Source organism: Nicotiana tomentosiformis, chromosome 10 (genome assembly GCF_000390325.3).
Source record: "Nicotiana tomentosiformis chromosome 10, ASM39032v3, whole genome shotgun sequence".
In the NCBI taxonomy this organism is placed as follows: domain Eukaryota; kingdom Viridiplantae; phylum Streptophyta; class Magnoliopsida; order Solanales; family Solanaceae; genus Nicotiana; species Nicotiana tomentosiformis.
The window spans coordinates 43,431,443-43,456,067 of NC_090821.1; the positions used below are offsets into that span (position 1 = coordinate 43,431,443).

At 38.4% G+C, this 24,625-nt stretch overlaps 3 protein-coding genes across 3 annotated transcripts; all 3 read left to right on the forward strand.

The window, feature by feature from the left end:
- The first annotated feature begins 3,202 nt into the window (after positions 1 to 3,202).
- LOC104117333 (probable nucleoredoxin 1) lies at positions 3,203 to 7,439 on the forward strand. Its single transcript, XM_009628379.4, has 4 exons — positions 3,203 to 3,558; positions 5,389 to 5,868; positions 5,960 to 6,445; positions 6,806 to 7,439. Exons 1-4 carry the CDS (start codon positions 3,475 to 3,477, stop codon positions 7,316 to 7,318), a joined length of 1,563 nt encoding a protein of 520 aa, XP_009626674.1. The 5' UTR covers positions 3,203 to 3,474; the 3' UTR covers positions 7,319 to 7,439.
- Positions 7,440 to 8,697: 1,258 nt separating this feature from the next.
- On the forward strand, positions 8,698 to 20,865 carry LOC138900087 (probable nucleoredoxin 1). Its single transcript, XM_070186794.1, has 4 exons — positions 8,698 to 8,939; positions 12,127 to 12,604; positions 12,684 to 12,857; positions 20,614 to 20,865. Exons 1-4 carry the CDS (start codon positions 8,698 to 8,700, stop codon positions 20,863 to 20,865), a joined length of 1,146 nt encoding a protein of 381 aa, XP_070042895.1.
- Positions 20,866 to 21,814: 949 nt separating this feature from the next.
- On the forward strand, positions 21,815 to 24,123 carry LOC104117332 (probable nucleoredoxin 1). Its single transcript, XM_009628377.4, has 4 exons — positions 21,815 to 22,075; positions 22,198 to 22,677; positions 22,756 to 23,229; positions 23,339 to 24,123. The coding sequence occupies exons 1-4, from the start codon at positions 21,977 to 21,979 to the stop codon at positions 23,927 to 23,929; spliced, it is 1,644 nt and encodes a 547-aa protein (XP_009626672.1). The 5' UTR covers positions 21,815 to 21,976; the 3' UTR covers positions 23,930 to 24,123.
- The last annotated feature ends 502 nt before the right edge of the window (positions 24,124 to 24,625 follow it).

The window sequence follows — 24,625 nt, forward strand, 5'->3', positions numbered from 1 at the left end:
ATTCACAGTTGGTATTTTCTGCAAAGAATCGTGGAATCTACCAATAATGCATCTTCCTAAAAGATCACTGTCTGCTGCATCAGAGCTACCTGACATGATGATTCTGGAGTTCTGAGTCTTGATCAGAGACGTTTTGGTCCCTAATGTTTTCCATTTATTGGCCCTAATTGCTTCAGCAAAAGGAGAGTCAATTGTTGGGCAGAAAACTTTCTCTTACGTCATAATTACAGCATTGATGAATCTATCTATTTTTAATGCAATCTTCCCCATCCTTCTTTGTACGTACCCTCTGGAATGATTGTAACATATTTGTTTTCCCCCTGTAATGCAATAATGCTGATGAATCTTCCATATTTATTTTATTTAAGAGTACCGTAAAACTCAACAAAGAGTTCTACTGTTTTTCACCATTTGACTGACATTCCCTGGACGCTTGATGCCATGTTGAGAACAAAAACAATCCACTTCATGACTTTGTGACTAAAAGTCACTCTCCTTAACAGGTTCCTGCTGTGCTCGACCCGGTCATACAAAATTTCAAATCTTGAATATGATCTGGTGATTTCGAAAGATTTAAAATCAGAGTTAAAATAGATCTTATCGTCCCCCATGTTGATTGTATACTAAGTTTCTGAACAATCACTGATGAATGATTGAGGAGAAACTATGTCCCTTGCCGTAAAGTCACCGGAAAAGTGCTTGTTTAACTTTCCAAAGAGAGAGAAAGCTAAACCTCGGTTATCGTATCAGAGAGCATTGTGTTTTTTATTTATCTAAAAATTTAAAAAAAAAAAGGAAAATTGTTGGAGGTGGCTTAATTATAGAAGTCACAAAACAAATGTTAAATGATAAAATTTTGTTCCTGTAACATATACATTGCATTTATTAGTTTGGTATGGCAAAATAATGTTCTCTTAAATTAAAAACGATAAAGAGAGAGAGTATAAACTTAGAATACTTGTAGCTTCAGTTTCTTCCTTAACAAAGTTAAACTCTCTCTTACGTATGTGACGAAGACGGTCCACCACAATGCCAACACCTTTCACCGACTCAAACATCTCATTTGCAAAATTTCTACATACCGATAAAGTTTCCTATTAAGTAATATACCAATAATAAAGAGTTGTACCTTTTGGTTTGGATATTCCTTAATTGACTACTAAAAGTCTATTTCTATTGTTTCACGAAACTATCGTGTCTTCTTTGATAACTAACACTTTATTTGGATCATTATTACTCATCGTTTTATAATGTATTATATTGTAATGTATTATATCGTATCGTTTTATGAATACGACATTTGTGTTTAGTTTGATTGTATCGTATTGTACTGTAACTGATAAGTTTACTAAAATACCCTCAATTATTTTAAATATTAAGTTTATCAAGAATTACGCATAAAATTAATTTAAAAAAACCCATTTCTATTAATTTATCACCAAATATGTTTTATAAATAGATTAAGCGATTAAATTCATGCAAATTCTAACAAAATTAGTGGAACAACTTAATAATATTAAAAATAATAATAAGTACACTCCATTCATAAGTAGATAATAATAATAATAATAATAATAATAATAATAATAATAATAATAATAATAATAATAATAATAATAATAATAATAATAATAATAATAAAATAAAAAATAAAATATTAAGTACACTCTATTCAGAATTTAGATCATAAGTAATATTTCTCAATATGACATATAATCCATAACTTAAAGTGCATAACATAATAGTTTTCTAACAACGTGACATATAATCCATAACGAACTATTCATATTCCATAAAATCCTTAGCAATTATACCATAAATAATATTACTCTAACTCAATTGCCAGGTAAAAACAAGAGAAAAAACCTGAAAAATAAGGTTAATTATCAATAAAAAAAGAACGATGATAAAGAAACAAGGAGCTGGGGAGATAAATAATAACACTTTATACATTTGAAAACCGCCAATAGTATATATCTAATGAGAGATTAAAGTAATTAAAATTGGAGTTAAAATCAAATTAGGAGAAAAACGAAAAAAAAAAAAGGGAGGCAAAACCTATTATTTTTTACCTTTGATGTTGGAGTTGGTAGAAAAAAGACAAAGTGGGTTATAGGTTAGAGATTTGGAGTTAAAATAAAAAAAAGGTAAATAGTAAAATAGAATTGTGGAGTAATAAGTTAGGGCATAATTGGAAAGAAAAATAGAAAACAATCCACCACACCAAATTGGTTGTTTAAAAAAAAGGACTTTTCATTGTTCCGGAACAATGGATTTAAAAATACAATATAACCAATTTTAACTAAACAATCAAACAAACATTGTTTTGAGATAACAATACAATACGATACAATGGGTAACAACCATCCAAACAAGCTGTAATTTAAGGATGTTGTATGAAACATGAGTTTTTGGCCAATATTGTCCCTTATCTTTAATGGTAGGTCTATTTTGATCCCTCAAATATAGCCCTGAGCATATTTAGACCATTAAGTATGCTAAAGTAGAGCACCTTTAGTCTCACTAACACAATATGTTCAAAAACTAACGGTGTTACCCAACTCTGATTCATGAAGCAAATCTTCTGCTCTGAAGCAAAATGTTTCCTCTCATTTGATTGGATAACGCAAATTATCACTTTAATTCCTCATTTTTAGATAATGTCTTCTAAAATTTTGACCTTGAAAATATCCCCTTTTGTACCAATTTTCAATGAGACGAAAAATATATAAAATTACAGCTTAAATTACAGTGGCCAAAAATTACAGCTTAAATTACAGCTGAAAAATGTAATTTACAGGTCAAAATTTTAGAAGATATTATCTAAAAATGAGGAATTAAAGTGATAATTTGCGTTATCTAATAAAAGGAAAGGAAACATTTTGTTTCAGAGCAGAAGATTTATTTCATGAATCAGAGTTGGGTAACAGTGTTAGTTTTTGAATATATAGTGTCAGTAAGACTAAAGATGCTCCACTTTAGCATAGTTAAGGGGCTAAATATGCTCAGAGTTATATTTGAGGGACCAAAATAGACCTAATCTAAAAAGAAATAAGGACAATATTGGTCAAAAACTCTATGAAACAGGTCAATTAGTTTTTTGGTTTTTTACAAACTTATTTTTTTTTATGACCCTACCTTTTAGTTTTTTTATTTTTTTATTTTTTAACATGAGCGAGATAGCAACTATGAAACATCATCCGCATAAAATCTGCACTCAACCGCTAGTCCACTCCCAAGTCGTCTTTCTCTTTTTCACACCGTCTCAATTCACACAAATATGTTGAGTTTTAATCACTAAGTAATTCAGAAGAATCTAGTAAAGCCTCTAATATTACTCAAAAAAATCAACTTGTCTTTTCCTAGAGAGTTTCCTCTATTCTATATAAGCAGGTCGTCTTAAGTTTTTGTTGCATAGACTACAAAACTTTGTTAGTATCACGAAAAAGAGAAACAAAGAGACTGATTAGGGAAATGGCTGGGGACGATTCTCATGATCTGATGAAGCTACTTGGTTCTTCAGACCGTGACTTTCTCATTCGCAACAACGGTGACCAGGTATCTATAAATATTGAATATTCATTAACTTTTACTGTGTATGTTATAAAGCCGGATTTTGGGTTTGTTCTCTGTGTGTGTTTTGAGTTTTTCTTCCGATTCTATTGACAAATGCATGTTTCTACTAATGTTTTGGTATAGTGAAGTAAATTGTAGCAGAAATGTGGCATATGATGTTGATAAATGATGAATTGGATTTGAATTGGAGTATCTGATTGTGGTTTGTTGTTTCTTTTGGTTTAACAATCCAGTATCCAAAACCCATTGGCTCGACTAATCCCCTTCCCGATCCGCATAGGGCCCATTAAATGGGGAAGAGCTTGCTAGGCGTATCTAGGTTTTAGGATATGGTTTCATGTGAACCCATACTCCTCTCCCTAAATCATGTACAACAATGTTATATTTCTTCAAAATTACTTAAATATATGTGAGTGCACCCATGCTCAAGGACTCCTATGGTGCAATAATTATTGGGTGCACCTCTACAATTGAAATTAGCGGTTCAAAACACACTCCGGATGGTCTTGTTTTCGACATGGAGTATAGATAAATATGCGAAAATCAATAAAATTTCAAAAAGTATAATTTTGAACCTATAATTTTAAAAGTGTAGTGGGTAGGGTAAGAGACTAAAGTTAAACCCGTCAAATGTGATTCTAGATCCACCTCTTTACAATAGTGCACCCTCCCTCTTGAAATCATGGATCGGCCTGGGTCTCTCCATTCCCAAGGACCTCTGGTTAAGCGTAGAGGGATCGCATGTATGCACCACGTTCCTTGGTGGTAGTTTCTTGCTTTCTGTACACAATATGTGAACAAATGGAAATTCTAAGAAATTTTCTTCTGAGATTGTCTAGGTCTTGGACAATTTTTTGATAATGTCCTGGAAAAAGTTTTCAAAATTTGATAGATTACTTTCGAATGGAAATTCTTAAAACTCAGCAGTGTTTGGATTGATTTGTTATTCAAAAAGAGAGATTTATGATTTATAACCCTTTACTTTGCATAGCTATCCACATTATTTACTCCACCTACGCTTTAGGAATGTTAAAAAGAATATCCATAAGTCAACCTGAATTGTTTGAGAAGTTTGTAACATGAAAAAGTAAATAATTTTAAACAAAAATTTAAGTAGTTTACAGGTTTAAAAAATAAGATGAAAGTACTTATAAAGACAAATTATGAACATAATAATAGGATGGATTAAACATGTAATAATTAAAAGAAAATATAACATACATAAAAGGATCAAAGTAAATATTCAAGAGTTAGCGAGATGTTGTGGAAGTAAGTTTGGGTTGATCTTGGTTACTTCTATTTTTAATGGTTTGAGATGGAATGAAAAAACATCATTTTTTGATTTTTCTTTTCATTCTGTTTTGTTTTTTCTGAAAACAATTCGTTCTGTTAACTAAATAATTATGTTGTTCGTTTCAAGGAAACTGTTGCAAAAAAGTTGTTTGGGTCGGGCGGTCGGGTTTCACGGGAATAGCTTTTCCTAACATTTCAAATTTGATAATGTGTTTGTAAGTATAAGGTGTATCCAAGAATAAGAAAGTGAGGTGTGACAGGAGTCATCTTTTCAGAGTATCTTTTGTGGTGGATTTTAGAACCACTATCTGATTTTTCCATTTCTGGTTTCTGTAGAAGACTAGAAGTGCAACATTTTCAATGTAGTTCTATGCATCTTTTTTTCACTTTCCTGACTTTTTAGTTTTATTGGTATAGACATGCGTGTTAGAAAAGGTGAGGTGAATTTTGGAAATTAGTAGCTAGCTTTGATTAAAAGATTAACTAATTTACGGCAAGTTACTCTTATATGAATCTCAGGTTAAGCTTGATGCTTTAAAGGAGAAAAAAGTTGGTTTGTATTTTTCAGCATCATGGTGTGGTCCATGCCAACATTTCACCCCGAATTTGGTAGAGGCGTACAATGAGCTCCTACCAAAAGGAGACTTTGAAGTTGTTTTCCTTACTGCTGACGAGGATGATGAATCATTTAAGGAGTACTTCTCTAAAATGCCGTGGCTCGCTGTCCCATTCTCTGATTCTGAAACACGTAAACGTCTGAATGAATTGTTTGCTGTTAAGGGAATACCCCACTTAGTGATCCTTGATGACTGTGGAAAGGTAGTGACAGATAACGGGGTTGAGATCATCCTTGAGCATGGGGTGGAAGGTTACCCTTTTACTCAAGAACGGCTAAATGAACTTAAAGAGCAAGAAGAAGCAGCTAAAAGAGAACAATCTTTGAAATCTATCTTGGAGTCACAATCAAGAAACTATGTAGTTGCAGTTGATGGGAGGAAGGTTGATTCAAGATGCTGTTCTTTTTCCTGCATGTTTTATTCTTGTTCTTTAATTAAAGTTTCCCTAACTACTATGTTTTGATTACTATTAGGTACCTGTTGCTGAGCTTGAAGGCAAGATTGTAGGCCTGTATTTCTCAATGACCTCTTTCGAAGAATGTGAATCATTTACTCGGATGCTGATCGATATGTATGACAAGTTGAAGGCGCAGGGGGAAAACTTTGAGGTTGTGATGATTCCCCTTGATGGTGAAGATGATGATGAATCTTTTAAGAAAGAGTTTGCAAGCATGCCTTGGTATTCACTTCCCTTAAAAGACAGGACTTGTGAGAAGCTCGCCCGGTACTTTGAGCTCTCTACCCTTCCTACCTTAGTCATCATTGGAACAGATGGGAAGACTCTTCATTCTAATGTTGCTGAAGCCATCGAGGAGCATGGCATCCTGGCATATCCTTTTACCCCCGAGAAGTTTGCTGAACTTGAGCAGATAGAGAAAGCTAAGCGAGAAGCACAAACACTGGAGTCAATTTTGGTCACTGGAGATCATGATTTCGTCATTGGAAAAGATGGTGAAAAGGTAGGACGAAAATATCACATCTTGGTATTATTGTTATGTCATAGAACATGGATCCTTTATTTGCCTTAATGTATCAAAAAAATTTCCAATAAATTTGTTCAGACTCCTAAACTTTTCCAATAAATTTAACGAAGGACTATGACATATCTATTGCATATACTTATATACATTTGTAAGCCGAGTCCATGTGACCTAAGTTATTTTTACATGAGATGTTGGAGCTTTGGAGTTCTACAATCATCTGCTGATAAATAAACTAAGGCTTCGTTTAACTACTATAATTAACGTGACACCTTTTTCAGTTAGATGTCTTACTCTTGTCCTTAATTAGAGCAAGTGACCAAAATTTTCTCTTTGTAGATTCTGGTGTCTGATCTTGTAGGGAAGAATATTCTCCTTTACTTCTCAGCACACTGGTGTCCGCCATGCCGTGCTTTTACACCAAAGCTTAAAGACGCATATGAGAAGATTAAAACCAAAAATGGTCCATTGGAAGTGATTTTCATATCTAGTGATCAAGATCAAGCCTCGTTTGATGACTATTTTGCTACAATGCCATGGCTCGCTCTTCCCTTTGGCGATGAAAGGAAGGCATCCTTGAGTCGCCTTTTCAAAGTTCAAGGCATACCAACATTGGTTGCTATAGGGCCATTGGGCAAGACTATTACAACTGGGGCCAGAAACATGATCATGCGTCATGGTGCTGAGGCTTTTCCATTCACCGAGGAGCGTATGAAGGAAATCGAGGCAGACATTGCAGAGAAAAAAGAAAACAACTTGGATCCGGAGGTAGATCAGAAGGAGCAAGGCAAAGATGAAAAGAAACCAAACGAAGGATGGGTTTGTGATGGTGAAGTTTGTTCCAAAAGTTAATTTGGTTATTATGGGTTCTTAGGTTTTAATCTTGTTTTATGACTATGTAGTACTACGTGTCTTATTCAGACAGAACTATGTTTCATTATAAGGCACATTTAATAAAGATCATTCTGTGGTACTACAGTCCATATGCTCACTCCCTTCTGTAGATGTCAGATCAAAGATGGCACTTAATCTTGACTGGAAAAGCTAAGTTTATCTTGGTTTCAATTAATGTAAAACTTCATGTCAATCTGGTCAGGAAATTTTACTTTCTCCATGGTAAAATTCCTTTGAAAGGAAAATAAGGGGATAGCAGACAAACTGAACTTCTTTCATTTCTTTGCTTTGTTTACCTACTCCATCAGTCTTTAGACATGAATTTTCTTTCAAAATCATTTGCTAAGAAGCATATTCGTGGGGTTTGAAAGCGTTCTTTCTGAGACACTTCTACCATGAAATTATTTGTTTTGTCTCTTTTTTGCAATACTACTACAACAACAACAACCACCCAGTACAATCCCACAAGTGGGTCTTTTGTGCAATACAAGTTTCATTAAGCATTTGACCTGTATTTGATCCAGATACTGTCTATCTCAATGTTAACTTTTTCCTGTGTTGGTTTCAGTCATGCTTTTTGTGCAAAGGATATAATATTGGTTTGCAGAGTTGGATTTCGAACTTTTTGTTTCCCAATCTCAAGTTATCTGCTCCGCTGGGGTGTGTTGGTTTCGCTATGATAAGCTTTTCGAACGTTCAAAATCTTTGCTAAAATTGCAATGGTTTTGGAGATGTTCGTTATCTTATCAAAGAGAAGAAAATGCTGGAACTGTTCAGAGAAGTGTGTGTCTGCATATTCATCACAATTTGTTAGGTTCTCCAACATCTTCCAATTTTATGATGATTTTCCATGGGTCAAATTTGGTGACTAGAGTAGAAGTAATTTTGTTTCTTGGCACATTAGAACTTGTGCTTTGTATGTGATTTACTGCTGATGAAATTGTAAAAACTTTAACTGTCTATGTAAGTAATAATGTTCTTTTTGTGATCTTACACCCTTATGGCAAGCCAAATGTTATGGATGCGGTTTGCTGCACTCTACGATGTTGCGCTTGAAGTTCTCTTCCAGCTCCTTTTTTCGTGGACCTTTCAGGACTGACAGATCCAGAAACAACATCTTTAGGCTCTGGAAATGTTTTGTTTTGCAACCCTTGTCAAATAGCATTGAAGTTTTATGATTGTCAAATAGCGTCAAACCTTTGATAACTTTCTGTTCCAGAAGCTGTGCTGATGCTTTTCTTAGATATTGAGTTCTCTTCAACAATCTTTGAAATCTTCTTGGAGTCACAATCAACAAACTTTCTAATTGCAGCTGATTAGAGGGAGATTGATTCAAGATGCCATTTCTTATCAATGATATTTCACTATGTCCTGTTAACAAGATTGTAGGCCTGTATTTCTCAATGACCTTATTCGAAGAATGTGAGTCGTTTACTCAGAAGCTGATTGAGATGTATGACAAGCTGAAGTCACAGGGAGAAAACTTTGAGATCGGGATGATTCCCCTTGATGATGAACCTTTAAAGAAGGGGTTTGCAATCATGCGTTTGGTTTTCACTTCCCTTGATAGACAAGACCTGTGACAAGCTGGCCCATTATTTTGAGCTCTCTACCGTTCCTACCTTAGTCATCATTGGAACAGACGGGAAGGCACTTCATTTTAATGTTGCTGAAACTATTGAGGAGCATTGCATCCTGTCATATTCTTTTACACTTGAGAAGTTTTTTTAACTTGAGCAGATAGAGAAAGCTAAGCGAGAAGCAGAGACACTGGAATCGATTTTGATCACTGGAGATATTTGATTCCGTCATTGGAAAAGATAGTTAAAAGGTAAGATGCAAACATCACATCTTGGTGTTATTCTTATGTTCTATGATACATGGTGTAGGTACTTTGTTCAGATTTTTCAGAATCCAACAAAATATGTACATATCTATTGTTCTATACCCATACTTACATATCTGTTAAGCCGAGTCCATTTAAGATGAGTTATTCTTACATAAGATCTTGGAGCTTTGGAGTTTCACAATTCATCTATCATTAATCAGTTTAGGCATGAGATATACTTTCTGTACATGTCATTCAAAATGCTTTGACTACTATATTATGATTAACATGACACCCTTTTTGTTGATATCTTGCGCTTATCCTTAACTACAACAACAACAACAACCCAGTATAATCTCACTAGTGGGGTCTGGGGAGGATAGTGTGTACGCAGACCTTACCCCTACCATGAGGTAGAGAGGCTGTTTCCAATAGACCCTCAGCATCCTTCCTTAACTACAACAAGTGATCAAAATTTTCTATTTGTAGATTTTGGTGCCTGATCTTGTAGGGAAGCATATTCTCCTTCACCTTTCTGCACACTGGTGTCCGCCGTGCCGTGCTTTTACACCAAAGCTTACAGAAGCATACGACAACATTAGAACCACAAATGGTCTATTGGAAGTGTGTGTACCCGAAAAACGGATGTAGTTGAATTTGTACGTAATTCTAAGGATATGTGGTGCAACTTAACACAAATTGCAAGGATAAATAGATATATAAGTATGGATTACAAAAAATGCAAAATAGATAAGGTTGTAAGGAAGATGAATTTTAGGACTAAACAAATGGAATCAATTCTAAGGATATGTGGTGCAACTTAACACAAATTGCAAGGATAAATAGATATATAAGTATGGATTACAAAAAATGCAAAATAGATAAGGTTGTAAGGAAGATGAATTTTAGGACTAAACAAGTGGAATCAATTTAAGAAAAAAACTTGCCTTTACAGAAATGATAACCACGCCATTTATAGTAAAGGGATCTTGCTCTAAACATAATTAAAAATGCTCAGTGGGAGACCCACGATAAATCAGTTTTTCCACAATTCTTGCCAAGATTCTCTCTAGTGGGATTGCAACGGCTTTTGTCCGCGAGCTCGATCTTGACTCGAGCTCTCGATCTTGGTTTGAGCTCGATTCTGACTCGAGCTCTCGATCTTGGCTCGAGATCAATGTTGGTCGGTCTCTGGATCATAAGCTTGAAAGCTTTACTCTGCTTCATAGTTCGATTTGGATCTGAGCTTGACAATGATATCGAACTCGACATTGATCAGCCCTTCAGATTCGAAGCTTGTTTGTACCATCTTCGGAACCCATGTCGGGGTCTCACTTTGATCGATTATCTTTCGAACTCGATCAGCCGTACGAAGGTCGAAATCTATTTCGACCGTATACGGATAGTCCCCTCGTTTCTCAGGAAGAATGTGGTGAGAAACGATGTGATTTTTCAACGGCTCGATCGGATTATAAGCTGACGTCTTCATCGGGCTCGATCATGACGCACGTGATATTTGTCCCGCCGATTTAGTCTTTCAAGGCATTTAATGCATATCAGATGGTGGTCGGCCACCGCTGATACTGAACCGCCATCGCTTAAACCTATAAATAACCCTTTCTTTTTTCATTTACTACTTTTACCTCTTCAATCCTCCAAATTTCTCAAGTCCCTTTTCGTATTCTCTGGCTTACCCGCGAATATGTGATTTCTCTTTGCAAAAAGCCCCCTTCAATTTTACCAAATCTTTGTCACTTTCTTCTACTCCTCACCTTTGAATTCAAAAATGGCGAAAATGTCACAAACCATTCCTCATAAAGAGAAGGCTTCATCTTCACAGTGTGCCGCTGATGAGACACCGGCAGAACCACGGCCTGAGGAGTGCGTTCCCGGGGCGTGTGTTCTTACTTTTGATTTTAAGGTCGATAAAGGCTCATCGGTCCCTGGCCGATGTGAGCCAGTATCGAGGTACATGTGTTCGATAACCGAGAAGCACCTCAAACAACTAAAGAAAGATTGCAATTGGGATAGAAAAGAAATAATAATTCCTACTTCTGATGAAGATATCACCACTCACGTGAAAGGGTTTTTGAATGTGTATACTTACCCTTTCACGTTAGGTCCCCTCAATTCCGTTATTATTGATTTCTGTCGTCAATACCAAATAACCCTAGGCCAGGTCCATCCTTCTTTTTGGCGGATCGTTATCTTGATCCGATACTTTGTGAACAAAATCGAGGGGATGCCGTTCACCCTCGACCATCTTATCCGATTGTACCGTCCTCGACTTTTTCAAGGAGGGTTAATAAAACTTCAGCGTCGGGCTACCAAGGCTCTGTTCTCGAGCATTGACAAGGACAAGGATCAGGGCTGGATGGGCAGGTTCGTTCGAGTGAGGACTTCAGACCTGATTCCGACCGAAAAGATGCCCTTTCCTGAGGAGTAGAATATGAAATGTAAGTGTGATCCTACTGTTACTTCCTTCTATTTTGTTCTTTTATTTCTTTTCTCATCGGTACTCTTCTTTTTGTGATGCAGCGGTTCCCTAGATGCCCGGAGCAGTTCCCGATCTCAAGAACTGGGTACGAGCTCTTGTTTCGACCTCCACATACGCCGAGCGCTCATGGCGTGATTTGTCAAAGGGTCGGTGGGAGGCCAAAAATCACGGTAAGCCCCTTTCTCGTACTCTTTGATAATTCGAACGAGATGCCTTCCAAATATTTTAATAAAATTTTCCATATACAGGTTTGGGCAAAGATGCGGGTTTGAGGCCCTTGTCCATCGAGGAAGAAACTTTGGCCTCTGTCCCAAAGCCGGTGAAGGAAAATAAAAGGAAAAGAGCCTTCGTTCCCGAAGATCCAAAACCGAAGAAGAGGACGGCTCGTAATCCAAACAAGAATGTCATTCCTTTGACCGTAGAATCAGTTCTACGTCTAAGGGATGAAGATGAAGAAGATGAAGAAAATGATGGGTCTGCGTTGGCGGCCCAAACGAAGAGAACAACCGATGTCCAATCGACAGCTGGATCGAGGATGCTTCATGAGGCTCCGCCTCGAGCTGAGGGTATACCGGAGAAAGATTCGGGCGGAGTCCCTGAGTTGTCGGAGATCGAAGACGTATCCCATCGGAGCCAACAGATGGGGGATATGTCTGAAGGGCCCCCTCTTGAATCCCTTCGAACCGAAGAGAATGCTCCAAGTGATTCATTTGGGGCAGCAACAATCGAAGATTCGCCCACCTTTCCCACTTTCTCCGCATGGGTGATTCGGGAAGCCCAAGCTTTGGGGGCCCTCGATCTAGACAAGCCTCATGATGGAGAGGATCCCTTTTGTGACCTGTTTACCGGTATCGAGGACGTTGCCAGTATTAGTGATGAATCGAGTCTTTTTCACGGGGTGCAGCAGGCTTTGAATCAAGTAAGCCTTAAAATTATTTTGTCGGTACTACCTTTGTGTTTACTTTTCGTTTCTAACTTCGTTTCTTGTTTCTTTGCAGGCAGCAGCAGTTCATCGAGAAGCATGTTCTTGGTCCCAAAACAAGTTGCGTCGATACGAGGCCGACCTTCAACGGGTTACTGATGAGAGGAACTCCCTAAAACTTCTCTTAGGGAAAAGGGAAGAGGAAATAAAAGACCTCCAAGCTGAGTTGGCCAATAGGGGTGGGCGTTCGGTCAGTTCGATTTTAAGAAATTCGGTTCAGTTATTTGGTTTTCGATTTTGTAAAAGTAGTAATCGAAACCGAACTGAAATAAGTTCGGTTTAAGAAATTTGGTTCGGTTTATTTCGGTTCGATTTTCGGTTTGAACATTATCATATTGGGCTCTCTCTATGTAATAATTGGACTAACGAATTTGTTGGTTTTCTTTCAAAATTTCGGTAAATTAGACTGAAACCAACCGAAAATTTGTTGGTTTGCTAATAATTCGATTTTTCGGTTAACCGAACCAAATAAACTAATAATCGAAAACCGAACCGAAAAACTGAAATTTTAAAATTTTAAACCGAAACCGACCGAAAAAACCGAATAACCAAAACCGAAATAAAAATATTTTCGGTTCGGTCAGTTTTTTCGGTTCGGACCGAAATATGCCCACCCCTATTGGCCAAGGCATACCGAGATCAGATCAATCTGTCTGAGCAGGTAATGATACTTTTAAAAGCCTATGGGCTTGATACCGAAACAATGGGTAATTTTTCGGTCTCACAATTGCAGCAAAAAAATGAGATGATCGGGAAGCTTCATGAGGAGGTCGACGTGATAAAAGCGGAGTCTTTGTAGTGTAAAGAAGGTATGGACCGCTTTGCTGCAGAGAAAGAAACTGCTCGAGCCCAGTTATCATCGGTCGAAACCCAACTTCAGAGAATGAAGGAAAAAGGTCCGGTTCAAGCAAGAAGGATAGAGGAGCTCGAGGCTCAGTTGGCCTCTGTACTTGCCAAGGCCGAATCTGATGCCGGAAAGGCAAAGGCCGATGCGGATGCACTCGTGGCCGTCTATCGGGCCGATGCTGAAGCTGCCCAGGTCCAAGCAAGAGAGGTAGCCGAGACCGTCGATACTCGAGCACATTGGGTCGCTGAACTTACTAAGTGCCGATCTCGGAGGGAAACCCTCGAGGATATCCATGCTCGTGGTTTCGACCTCGCTGAAAAGATAAAAAGGGCCAAAGAACTCGAAGCCGATGTTGGAGCCTTGGTTTTCGATGACGATGATGATGACGATGGGAGTAAGAGCGGATCCGAGAACGGGGGGAGCCCGATAGAGAAGAGGCCGCTCCTGGGGATGACCAGAAAGCTAAGTCCTTAATTTTTTACGTTGTAGTCAATCATGTAAACAATTTTGTATGTAGAAATATCCCCTTTTTTTGCCGACTTGCTTCTGTTTTGTTTCCGGTCTTGTGAAGACTTTATTCATGCCTTATGAATGTTTTCACAAGGATTTAAACAACTTAATCAAATTTGGACTTCGTAGCCTCTATAACCGAGCGAGCGCTTATTCAAACTTGAAGTGATGTAGCCCTTAGGCTTATTAGTTTAGTCAATGATTCGAGCTTGACGAAATATAGCCCGTAGGCATAATGGTTGAGTGAGTGCTTGCTCGAACTCGAAATGAAAGTAGCCCGTAGGCTTAATCGTCGAATGAATGATTCATACTCGAAGTAATGTAGCCCGTAGGTGTAATGGTCGAGTGAGTGCTTGCTCGAACTCGAAATAGATGTAGCCCGTAGGCTTAGTAGTGTAGTGAATGATTCGAACTCGACGTAATGTATCCCGTAGGCACAATGATCGAGTGAGTGCTTGTTCGAACTCAAAATAAATATAGCCCGTAGGCTTAGTAGTTGAGTGAATGATTCGAACTCGAAGTAATGTAGCCCGTAGGCTTAGTAGTCGAGTGAATGATTCGAACTCCAAGTAATGTAGCCTGTAGGCATAATGGTCGAGTGAGTTCTTGCTCGAACTCGAAATAAATTTAGCCCGTAGGCTTAATGGTCGAGTTTATCTTAATTCTGTTTGCGTAATAAATCTCCAAATAGAGGAATGTTTCTTGGATATAAGATGTCGGTAAAGAAGAGAACTTTCTTTGCAAGTCATTATACATGTGTTCATGTTTCGCGTTTGGGTTCGGTCCAACTACATGAGCATGGTTCGTTTTGACCATTTGGCTCTTACAACTTTTCCTATTGGAACCTCGTTGTTGCAAAATAACTTTCTTGCATCAGAACTTGATATATTTGAGGGTAATACCCCCCTCCCCCCCCAGTATTCGAGGTCGATTGTAAAGAGGCCTAGGATACTGTTGTAAGTGCAGCACGATCATTGGTTGCCTCATTAAAAACCTTGCCGAAAAACCCATTTGGGATAAAAACCGGTCTAAGGGAAAAAGAATGCAACGCGTGCTTTCAGATCTAAGGCTTCGTATTGAGGGATCCATCTTAGCTCCTGGTCGGACTTCTGCAGGGGTTAGTTTTGAAATGTAAATGAATATGGGAGGGTCGTACCTTAGCAGTAGTATCGTTTTAGATGTGACACATTCCAATTGCTTGATAGTTGTTTGCCGTTTATAATGCCGAGCTTGTATGATCCCTTTCCGACGTTCTCAATAACCTGATACGGTCCTTCCTAGTTCGGTCCTAGTTTTCCTTCGTTCGGATTTCGAGTATTGAGGGCGACTTTCCTTAGCACTAAGTCCCCGAGCTTAAAATGACGGAGCTTGATTCTTCAATTATAGTATCTTTTGATTCGTTGCTTTTGGGCGGCCAATTGGACGAGAGCAGCTTCTCGTTTTTCGTCCGATAATTCGAGGCTAGTGTTTATAGCCTCGTTATTTGATTCTTCTGTTGTGTATCGAAATCTGGCACTAGGTTCGCCTACTTCGACTGGTATCAAGGCTTCAGACCCATATACTAAGGAGAACGGGGTTTCCCCCGTACTAGATTTTGACGTTGTTCGATATGCCCAAAGGACTTCGGGTAGGATTTCTCTCCACTTTCTTTTAGCGTCATTCAACCTCTTCTTTAGGTTTTGAATGATAGTTTTGTTCGTTAATTCGGCCTGTCCGCTCCCACTGGGGTGATACGGTGTTGATAATATCCTTCTTATTTTGTGATCTTCAAAGAATTTCATCACTTTGCTGCCAACAAATTGTTTCCCATTGTCACATACTATTTTGGCGGGTATCCCGAATCGACATACGATATGATCCCAGATAAAGTCTATAACTTATCTCTCTCTTACTTTCTCGAATGCCTGTGCTTCAACCCATTTAGAGAAATAGTCAGTCATAAATAAAATAAATTTAGCTTTACCTGGGGTCGATAGCAGAGGGCCGACGATATTCATTCCCCATTTCATGAATGGCCATGGGGATAGGACTGAGTGAAGTTGCTCTCCGGGTTGATGGATCATTGGTGCAAACATTTGAGATTTGTCATATTTTCGAACAAATTCCTTCGCATCTTTGCCCATATCGATCCAATAATACCCTGCCCTAATTATTTTTCGGACTAATAGATCGGCACCGGAGTGATTCCCACAAGTGCCGTCGTGCACCTCACGTAGGATGTAATCAGAATCTCCTGGACCCAAGCATACTGCCAATGGTCCATCAAATGTCCTTCGGCATAGCGTTCCATCTGAAGCCAACGTGAATCGAGCAGCTTTAGTCCGTAGGGCCCTTGAATTTTTAGCGTCCGATGGGAGCTTTCCGTTCTTTAAGTATTCAATATACTTATTTCTCCAATCCCAGGTTAAGCTCGTAGAATTTATCTCGGCGTGACCTTCTTCGATCACGGATTCCGAGAGTTGAACGACATTCCCCTAGCTCAAGTCACCTTCCTCGACCGATGATCCCAAATTCGCAAGTGCATCAGCCTCACTGTTTTGCTCTCGTGGAACATGCTGTAAAGTCCATTGTTTGAAATGGTGCAAAGTGACATGCAGTTTGTCCAAATACCTTTGCATTCTATCTTCTCGAAATTCGAAGGTTTTGTTTACTTGACTTACCACCAGCAAAGAGTCGCATTTGGCTTCAATGACTTCTGCTCCCAAGTTTTTAGATAGCTTGAGACCTGCAATCATGGCCTCATACTCGGCCTCATTGTTAGTCAACCTGGTAGTTTTAATAGATTGCCTAATAGTGTTACCCGTGGGTGGATTTAAAACTATGCCTAGCCCGGACCACTTCTCGTTCGAAGCCCCGTCCGTAAAAAAGGTCTATACCCCCGATGACTTACCCGATTTCAACAGGAGTTCTTTTTCGACTTCGGGTATGAGGGTTGGCGTGAAATCATCCACGAAGTCTGCTAAAATTTGAGACTTGATGGCCGTACGAGGTTGATATTCGATATCATACCCACTGAGTTCGACGGCCCATTTGGCCAATCGGCCTGATAGTTCGGGTTTGTGCAAAATATTACGAAGCGGGTAAGTGGTTAATATGCATATGGGGTGACATTGAAAGTACGGTCTTAACTTTCTAGAGGCGCTTATTAGTGCAAGTGCCAATTTTTCTAGGTGTGGATATTTAGTTTCTGCTTCTCCTAAGGTCCGACTTATATAATAAACGGGAAATTGTGTACCTTGCTCTTCCCGAACTAGGACACCGCTTACTGCCAAGTACAAGCAAAGTCTTTCATCTGGTTTTGGAGTGTGAAGTAGTGGTGGGCTCGATAGATATCGTTTTAGTTCCTCTAATGCCTGTTGTCATTACGGGGTCCAAGCGAAATCGTTCTTCTTTTTGAGTAGAGAGAAAAATTTATGACTTCGATCTGATGACTTTGAAATGAATCGGCCTAAGGCTGCAATCCGTCCCGTTAGCCTTTGTACAACTTTCACACTGTCCACGATTATGATGTCTTCGATGGCCTTGATTTTATTGAGGTTAATCTCGATTCCCCGATTTAACACCATGAAGTCGAGGAACTTGCCTGAACCGACCCCGAAAGCACATTTTTTGGGGTTGAGCTTCATGTTGTATTTCCTCAAATTCTCGAACGTTTCCTACAAATGGGTCAAATGGTCCTCTCCGAGCAGGGACTTAACTAGCATGTCATCAATATAAACTTCCATTGATTTACCTATTTGTTCTTCGAACATTTTATTTACTAGGCATTGATAAGTAGCCCCTGCAATTTTTAGCCCGAAGGGCATTACATTATAACAATATGTTCCATATTTGGTGACAAATGAAGTCTTTTCCTGGTCCTCCGGGTTCATCTAGATTTGATTATACCCGGAATAGGCATCGAGAAAAGTGGTGATCTCATGGCCGGCTGTGGCATCGATCATGCGATCGATGTTGGGCAGCGGAAAAGAATCTTTGGGGCCTGTTTTGTTCAAATCCTTATAGTCCACACACATTCTAAGTTTGTTCCCTTTTTTAGGCACTACAACTATATTGGCTAACCATTCGGGATATTTCACCTCCCGAATGGACCCTATCTTGAGAAGTTTGGTTACCTCGTCCTTTATGAATGCGTGCTTTACCTCGGACTGGGGTCTTCTCTTTTGCTTCACCGGTCTGAACCTAGGGTCCAAGCTTAGCCGATACGTCGTTATATCTGGTGGGATCCCTGTTATATCTAAATGGGACCAGGCAAAACAATCTATGTTATCGATAAGAAATTGAATAAGTTTTTTCCTGAGTTCGGGGTTCAACCCCGTTCCCAGGTATACCTTCCGTTCGGGCCAGTGCTCGACTAGTGTGACTTGCTCCAGTTCCTCAATCGTTGATTCAGTGGCGTCAGAGTCATCAGGAATCACGAAGGCTGGGTATTCGATCAGGTTATGCTTTAATCGCCGTGAAGCCATCAAACTTCGTTCGTTCAAACCTTGAGTAAAAGCCTGAACAGCCCAATCGTCAGTGACCGGTGGCAAGTCCATTCGTTCCATTTGAAAACAAGATACGAACTCCCTCAGCATCTCGTTATCCTTTTGTCTTATCTTGAAAAGGTCTGATTTCCTTGTTGTCACTTTTATGGCACCGGCATGTGCTTTACAAAAGAATTTGCTAACATGGCGAACGAGTCTATGGAATTTGGTGGTAGATTGTGATACCAAATCATTGCCTCCTTCGAGAGGGTCTCTCCGAATTTTTTTAACAACACAGATTCGATTTCATCGTCTTCTAAATCATTGCCCTTGATGGCACACATGTAAGAAGTGAAGTGCTCGTTGGGATCGGTCGTTCCGTTATATTTGGGAATTTCGGGCATACAGAATTTTTTAGGTATTGGTTTCGGGGCTGCGCTCGAGGGAAAAGGTTTTTGCACGAATTTTTTTGAATCCAACCCTTTTATTATTGGTGGAACTCCCGGGATCTGATCAACCCTAGAGTTATAAGTTTTTATTTTTTTATCATTGGCTTCGACTCGTTTTGTGAGTTCCTCGAGCAATTTAGCAATTTCGGGAGTAGCCCCCGATTCTTGCTCATTTGACTTCACAATGGCTGGCTCCATTCTGTGGGTGATTTCTCGAGGTGGACTGGGCTCCGGCCTGCTTTGTAGTTGGGTTTGGCTCTGGAACTAAGCTATTGCTGCCTGTTGGGCTTGCAACATTTCGAAAATCATACGCAAGCTAACGTCGTTTTCCTCGACGTTATGGGTATCTCGAGCTGCATACCGAGTGCCACCATGGATGCTGTTCTCGGGTTCAGCATGGAGGTTCGCCTCAATGGCTACATGCGAATTGATATCTATTGGCGCTCCGATTCGAGCTCCAATGGCGTTTACAAGTGGCCTTTCGGTACTGGTGTCAAGTTATTGTTCTAATCTTGAAGACCGGCTCCGTTGTCGATTGATGAAGCCATTTGATTGGTAGTTAGTCGTTGCTAATCCGAAATCCAAGATATTTTCGGAACCGAGCACAAAACACAACAGTGTGTTTCTTCAGATTCGTATCAAATAACCACTGTTATCCTTAGCCCCGCGGTGGGCGCCAAACTGTTTACCCGAAAAACGGATGAAGTTGAATTTGTACGTAGTTCTAAGGATATGTGGTGCAACTTAACACAAATTATAAGGATAAATAGAAATATAAGTATGGATTGCAAAGAATACAAAATATATAAGGTTGTAAGGAGGATGAATTTTAGGACTAAACAAGTAGAATCAATTTAAGAGGCTTGAAAGAATAACTCTTTACTATGGAAAAATATATTGTTTTGATTACAATGTAAGCATGAAAAAAATTTACATTTACAGAAATGATAACCATGCCCTTTATAGTAGAGGGATCTTGCTCTAAACATAATTAAAAATGCTCAGTGGGAAACCTACGATAAATCAGCTTTTCCACAATTCCTGCCAAGATTCTCTCTAGTGGGATTGCAACGGCTTTTGTCTGCGAGCTCGATCTTGACTCGAGCTCTCGATCTTGGTTTGAGCTTGATTCTGACTCGAGCTCTCGATCTTGGCTCGAACTCGATTCTGACTCGAGCTCTCGAATTGATTCGGGGTCAATGTTTGTCGGTCTCTGGATTATAAGCTTGATAGCTTTACTCTGCATCATAGTTCGATTTGGATCCGAGCTTGACAATGATATCGAACTCGACATTGATCAGCCCTTCGGATTCGAAGCTTGTTTGTACCATCTTCGGTACCCATCTCGGGGTCTCATTTCGATCGATTATCTTTCGAACTCGATCAGACGTACGAAAGTCGAAAACTATTTCGACCGTATAGGAAGTGCATAACTAGTGAGTAGTGACCAAGATCAAGCCTCCTTTGATGACTATTTTGCTGCAATGTCATGGCTAGCTCTTCTCTTTGGTGATGAAAGGGAGGTATGCTTGAGTCGTCTTTTCAAAGTTCGTGGCATCCCAATGTTGGTAGCTATAGTGCCATCAGGAATGACTGTTACAACTGGAGCTAGAAATTTGATCATGTGTTATGGTGCTGATGCTTTTCCATTCACTGAGGAACATATAAACGAAGACTGAGGCAGAATTTGCAGAAAAAGCAAAGGGGTGGCCGGACAAAATTCACGAGCATGAATTATGCTTACTGAGTGTATGTCTTACAATTGTGATGGATGCAGTGAGTCAGGTAGGATATGCTTCATTCTATTCTGATGAATGTGATTTTTTGGAACCAAAAGGAAATAAAATGGATCCTGAGGAAGCCAAAGATGAACAGGAACCAAAAGAAGGATGGGTTTGTGATGGTGAAATTTGTTTGAAAGGTTAATTTGTTATTATGGGTTGATGGTTTTAATCTTGCTCTATGGCAATGTTTTATAAATATATAAGAAGGCACATATATTATATGACAATGATCTATTCTTTTTTTACTACAGTCCAAAAACTCCCTCCAAATCTAACAAAAAGTCTTGGAATGAGATGATTGACATGAAAATGATGTCACTTATCTGGACCGCAAAAGCTTGTAATAATTTACACCAATTAGTTCTATAAGTTAAAATTTTACTTTTCTTCTTCTTCTACCGATAACTTAAAATATTAAATATGTATAAGAAAAATTAATTTGATTGGTTAGTGAAAATCAAGTATAATGAGCTGTTGTTCCCTATCTCTTCAGGTGCGCAACATTCCAGTTGGATAGTAGTGACTTTCCGTCCATAGACTCCAATTCGTAAGCTCCTTTCCCAGCGATGCCACGATAGTAGCAAATGCCCAAGGGTTAAATGAATTAGCTAGAAAGTAGTAATGGTTATGGTCTTATGGACCAAAGATTGCTCTCATCTTTCAACTTGCGGGGGCGAAGAACTCGCTAAAGAAATTACTAGTTGTAATTAAGTTTGTATGTTTTATCAGCCCCCACTAAAACAGAAACAGAAACAAAGACAAATTTGTTTCTGTAAATGAGTTTTAGTAAGTCTACTGGCAGAACCCGGCAGGCAAATGCTGTCTGTAGCTTTTCTCAGTAAAGACAAAGTAGCATATATATAGGAATCATGGAAGTTGAGGAATCAAGATTCCACTGCCCACCTTAACAATTCATTTGTCACTATTGTATACTGGATTTGATTATAATATTGTAATAAAATGTTGTTCAAAGTTTGGTTTAGGCAGCTAAAATACTTCTAATCCATGTTCACAAGTAAGGCTAATTAAAAACCATTTAAGGGGATTATCTTATTCAATAATGCACTTAAAACCAATTTAATATGTATTTGTGGCATGGCCGGCCAGCTTGAGAGTCCAGATGAAATTGACCAGCAAGTGCTCACATTCCCTTATAAGATTATCCATTTTCCTTAAGATAGAATCAAACAGAACATATCAAATGAAACACGTTATATACTGTACAGTTCTGAGGATATAAGAATCAGTAACTGATGGCTATGGCAATTGATCAAGAAAGTATCCCTCATGATCTCACAGTTGTACTGTCTTCAACACAAAGAGACTTTCTAATATGTAGAAATGGTGAACGGGTATGTATAAGTTTATTTCTGTACAATTCTTGACTTGCATACTTCCTCTATAGTCTCATCTGAGAATATGAAAGATTGAATAAGAACCAACCTCATCACCACTCTTATATACTTGTTTGTAGGTTAGGATTAGCAGCATAAAAGGAAAGATTGTGGGCTTGTATTTCTCTGGTTTGTGGTGTGGTTTATGTCGCCAGTTTACACCAAAGTTGGTGGAAGCTTATGAGGATCTGTATCCTAAAGGTGACTTTGAAATAGTGTTCATTTCATCTGATAAAGATAATGAATCATTTAATGAATACTTTGGGAAAATGCCATGGCTTGCTGTTCCATTTTCTGATGCTGACGCGCGTAAGAACTTAAAGCAGTTGTTCAAAGTAAGGGCAATTCCACATTTTGTGATTCTTGATGGAACAGGCAAAGTATTGAGCAATGAGGGCGTTAAATTTATCAAACACTTTGGTTCTGAGGCCTATCCATTTACATCTGAAAGAGTTAATTACTTGAGAGAAGAAGAAGAGAAGGCTAAAGAGAATCAGTCTTTGAGGTCTATTTTGGTACATGAATCCCGCGATTTTTTGATTTCAAACGAAGAAAACAAGGTAATAACTGTCCTCAAGTTTGATGATTTCTATGCATTTCAGGTTTTTGTGCTTAATTTTCCACATGCTTGTTTTCAGATTTCTGTGTCAGAGCTAGAAGGGAAAACAGTAGGCCTATATTTTGCTATGGCTTCTCATAAAGGGTGCAAGAATTTCACCTTGAAGTTAGCAGATGTATATAAAAAGCTTAAACAAAAGAATTTTGAAATTGCTCTTATTTCTCTGGATGAAAAATATGAGGATTTTAAACAAGGCTTTGAGACCATGCCATGGTTGGGTTTACCTTTCAAAGACAAGAACTGTGAGAGACTTGTTAGGTACTTTGAGCATAAACTTCTACCGCAGCTAGTTGTAATTAGTCCAGATGGGAAGACTCTGCAGCAAAATGCAGTTAAACTTGTTGAAGAATATGGAGATCAAGCCTTTCCTTTCACACAAGAAAAGCTTGTTACTTTGGCTAATCTAAAGAAAGAAAAACTAGAAGCACAAACTTTAGAGTCTATTCTTGTTACTGCAGATCGAGATTTTGTCATTTCAAATGTTGGTTTAAAGGTAAGTTTCATAGCTTGAAATGAGTGATTTAAAATCTGAATTCATTTCAAAGGGAGAGATAAAGCTGATGTTTGCTAATCATGCTATTTTTTCCTTGTTCTTGTTTTAGGTTCCTGTGTCTAAACTAGTGGGGAACAACATTGTACTGTATTTTGCAGCTCAGTGGAGTCTCCCAAGTAGAGAATTTCTACCCAAACTCATAACTACATACGAAGAAATCAAGAAGAAAGATGAAAATTTTGAAGTGATTTTCATATCTAGCGATCAAGATGAATCTTCCTTTAATAACTTATTTTCAAGTATGCCGTGGTTAGCACTCCCTTTCGACGATGAGAGGAAGACATTTCTGTCGCGCAGATTCAATATAGTAGGCATTCCGGTGGCCATAGCAATTAGTACTAGTGGCTGCACTGTGAATACACAAGTAAGGCAGCTGTTAGAGACACATGGTGCAGGAGCGTATCCCTTCACAGAAGAACACATAAAGAATCTGCAGCAACGACTCGACAAAACTACAATGGGTTGGCCCAAGAAAGGCAAAGATGAAATTCACAATGAGCATGAACTAGCATTAATACATCAGCAAGTTTATCTTTGCAGTGGGTGTAAGGAGATTGGGTATGGTTGGTCTTTCTTCTGCAAACGTTGTGATTATGGGCTACATCCAAAATGTGCTCCAAAACAAGAAGATATGAACTGAAAGCAAATGTTTGATGAAAAACCCTCAAGCCCCTTTTAGTAATAGATCCACTTTAACTTTGTGACCTCTAATTCATCTTGTGATTAAACATACGATTTGTATAATTTTGTATCATTTTTATGTATGAGCTTCTAGTCTAGTATATGTAACAGTCTAGAACCTCTTGTCACGCTAGTGATTAATTTTTGAGATTGTGTTATGTGCACCAACAGTATAATTTTTTTACACTATCACGTTAAGTTGATAGATAATAAGTAACTCTTGGTATAATCTACAACATAGAATAATAACATGCTACAACAATTAAATTGCACTAATAATGTAAAAATTCTCGACAATGGTAGCGTATAGTAATTTGAACTCTTATTTTTAAAGCTTTGATTCTTTAAATGGCCATCTTCTGCTTCACTTTCAAGGTTTCATGCCTGGCTTATTAATCCCTAACCTAAGTGAAGTTTCTGAATGCCTTAAACTGTATGATGCACACTTTCAGTATATCTACAATGTCAAGAGGCATATACAACTAATAATAAAAGGTGCTAACAAAAATGTAAAACCTATATTTGAAATCTTATCTACCCATAGTCACAAATTGAAACTTCAAAAAAAAAACCCATAAAGCCCATATGTTGTCTCTTCAGTGCTCTTGTTAGTTTGTGGCTATTATTTTCCTTACGCCCACATAAAAAAAAATAT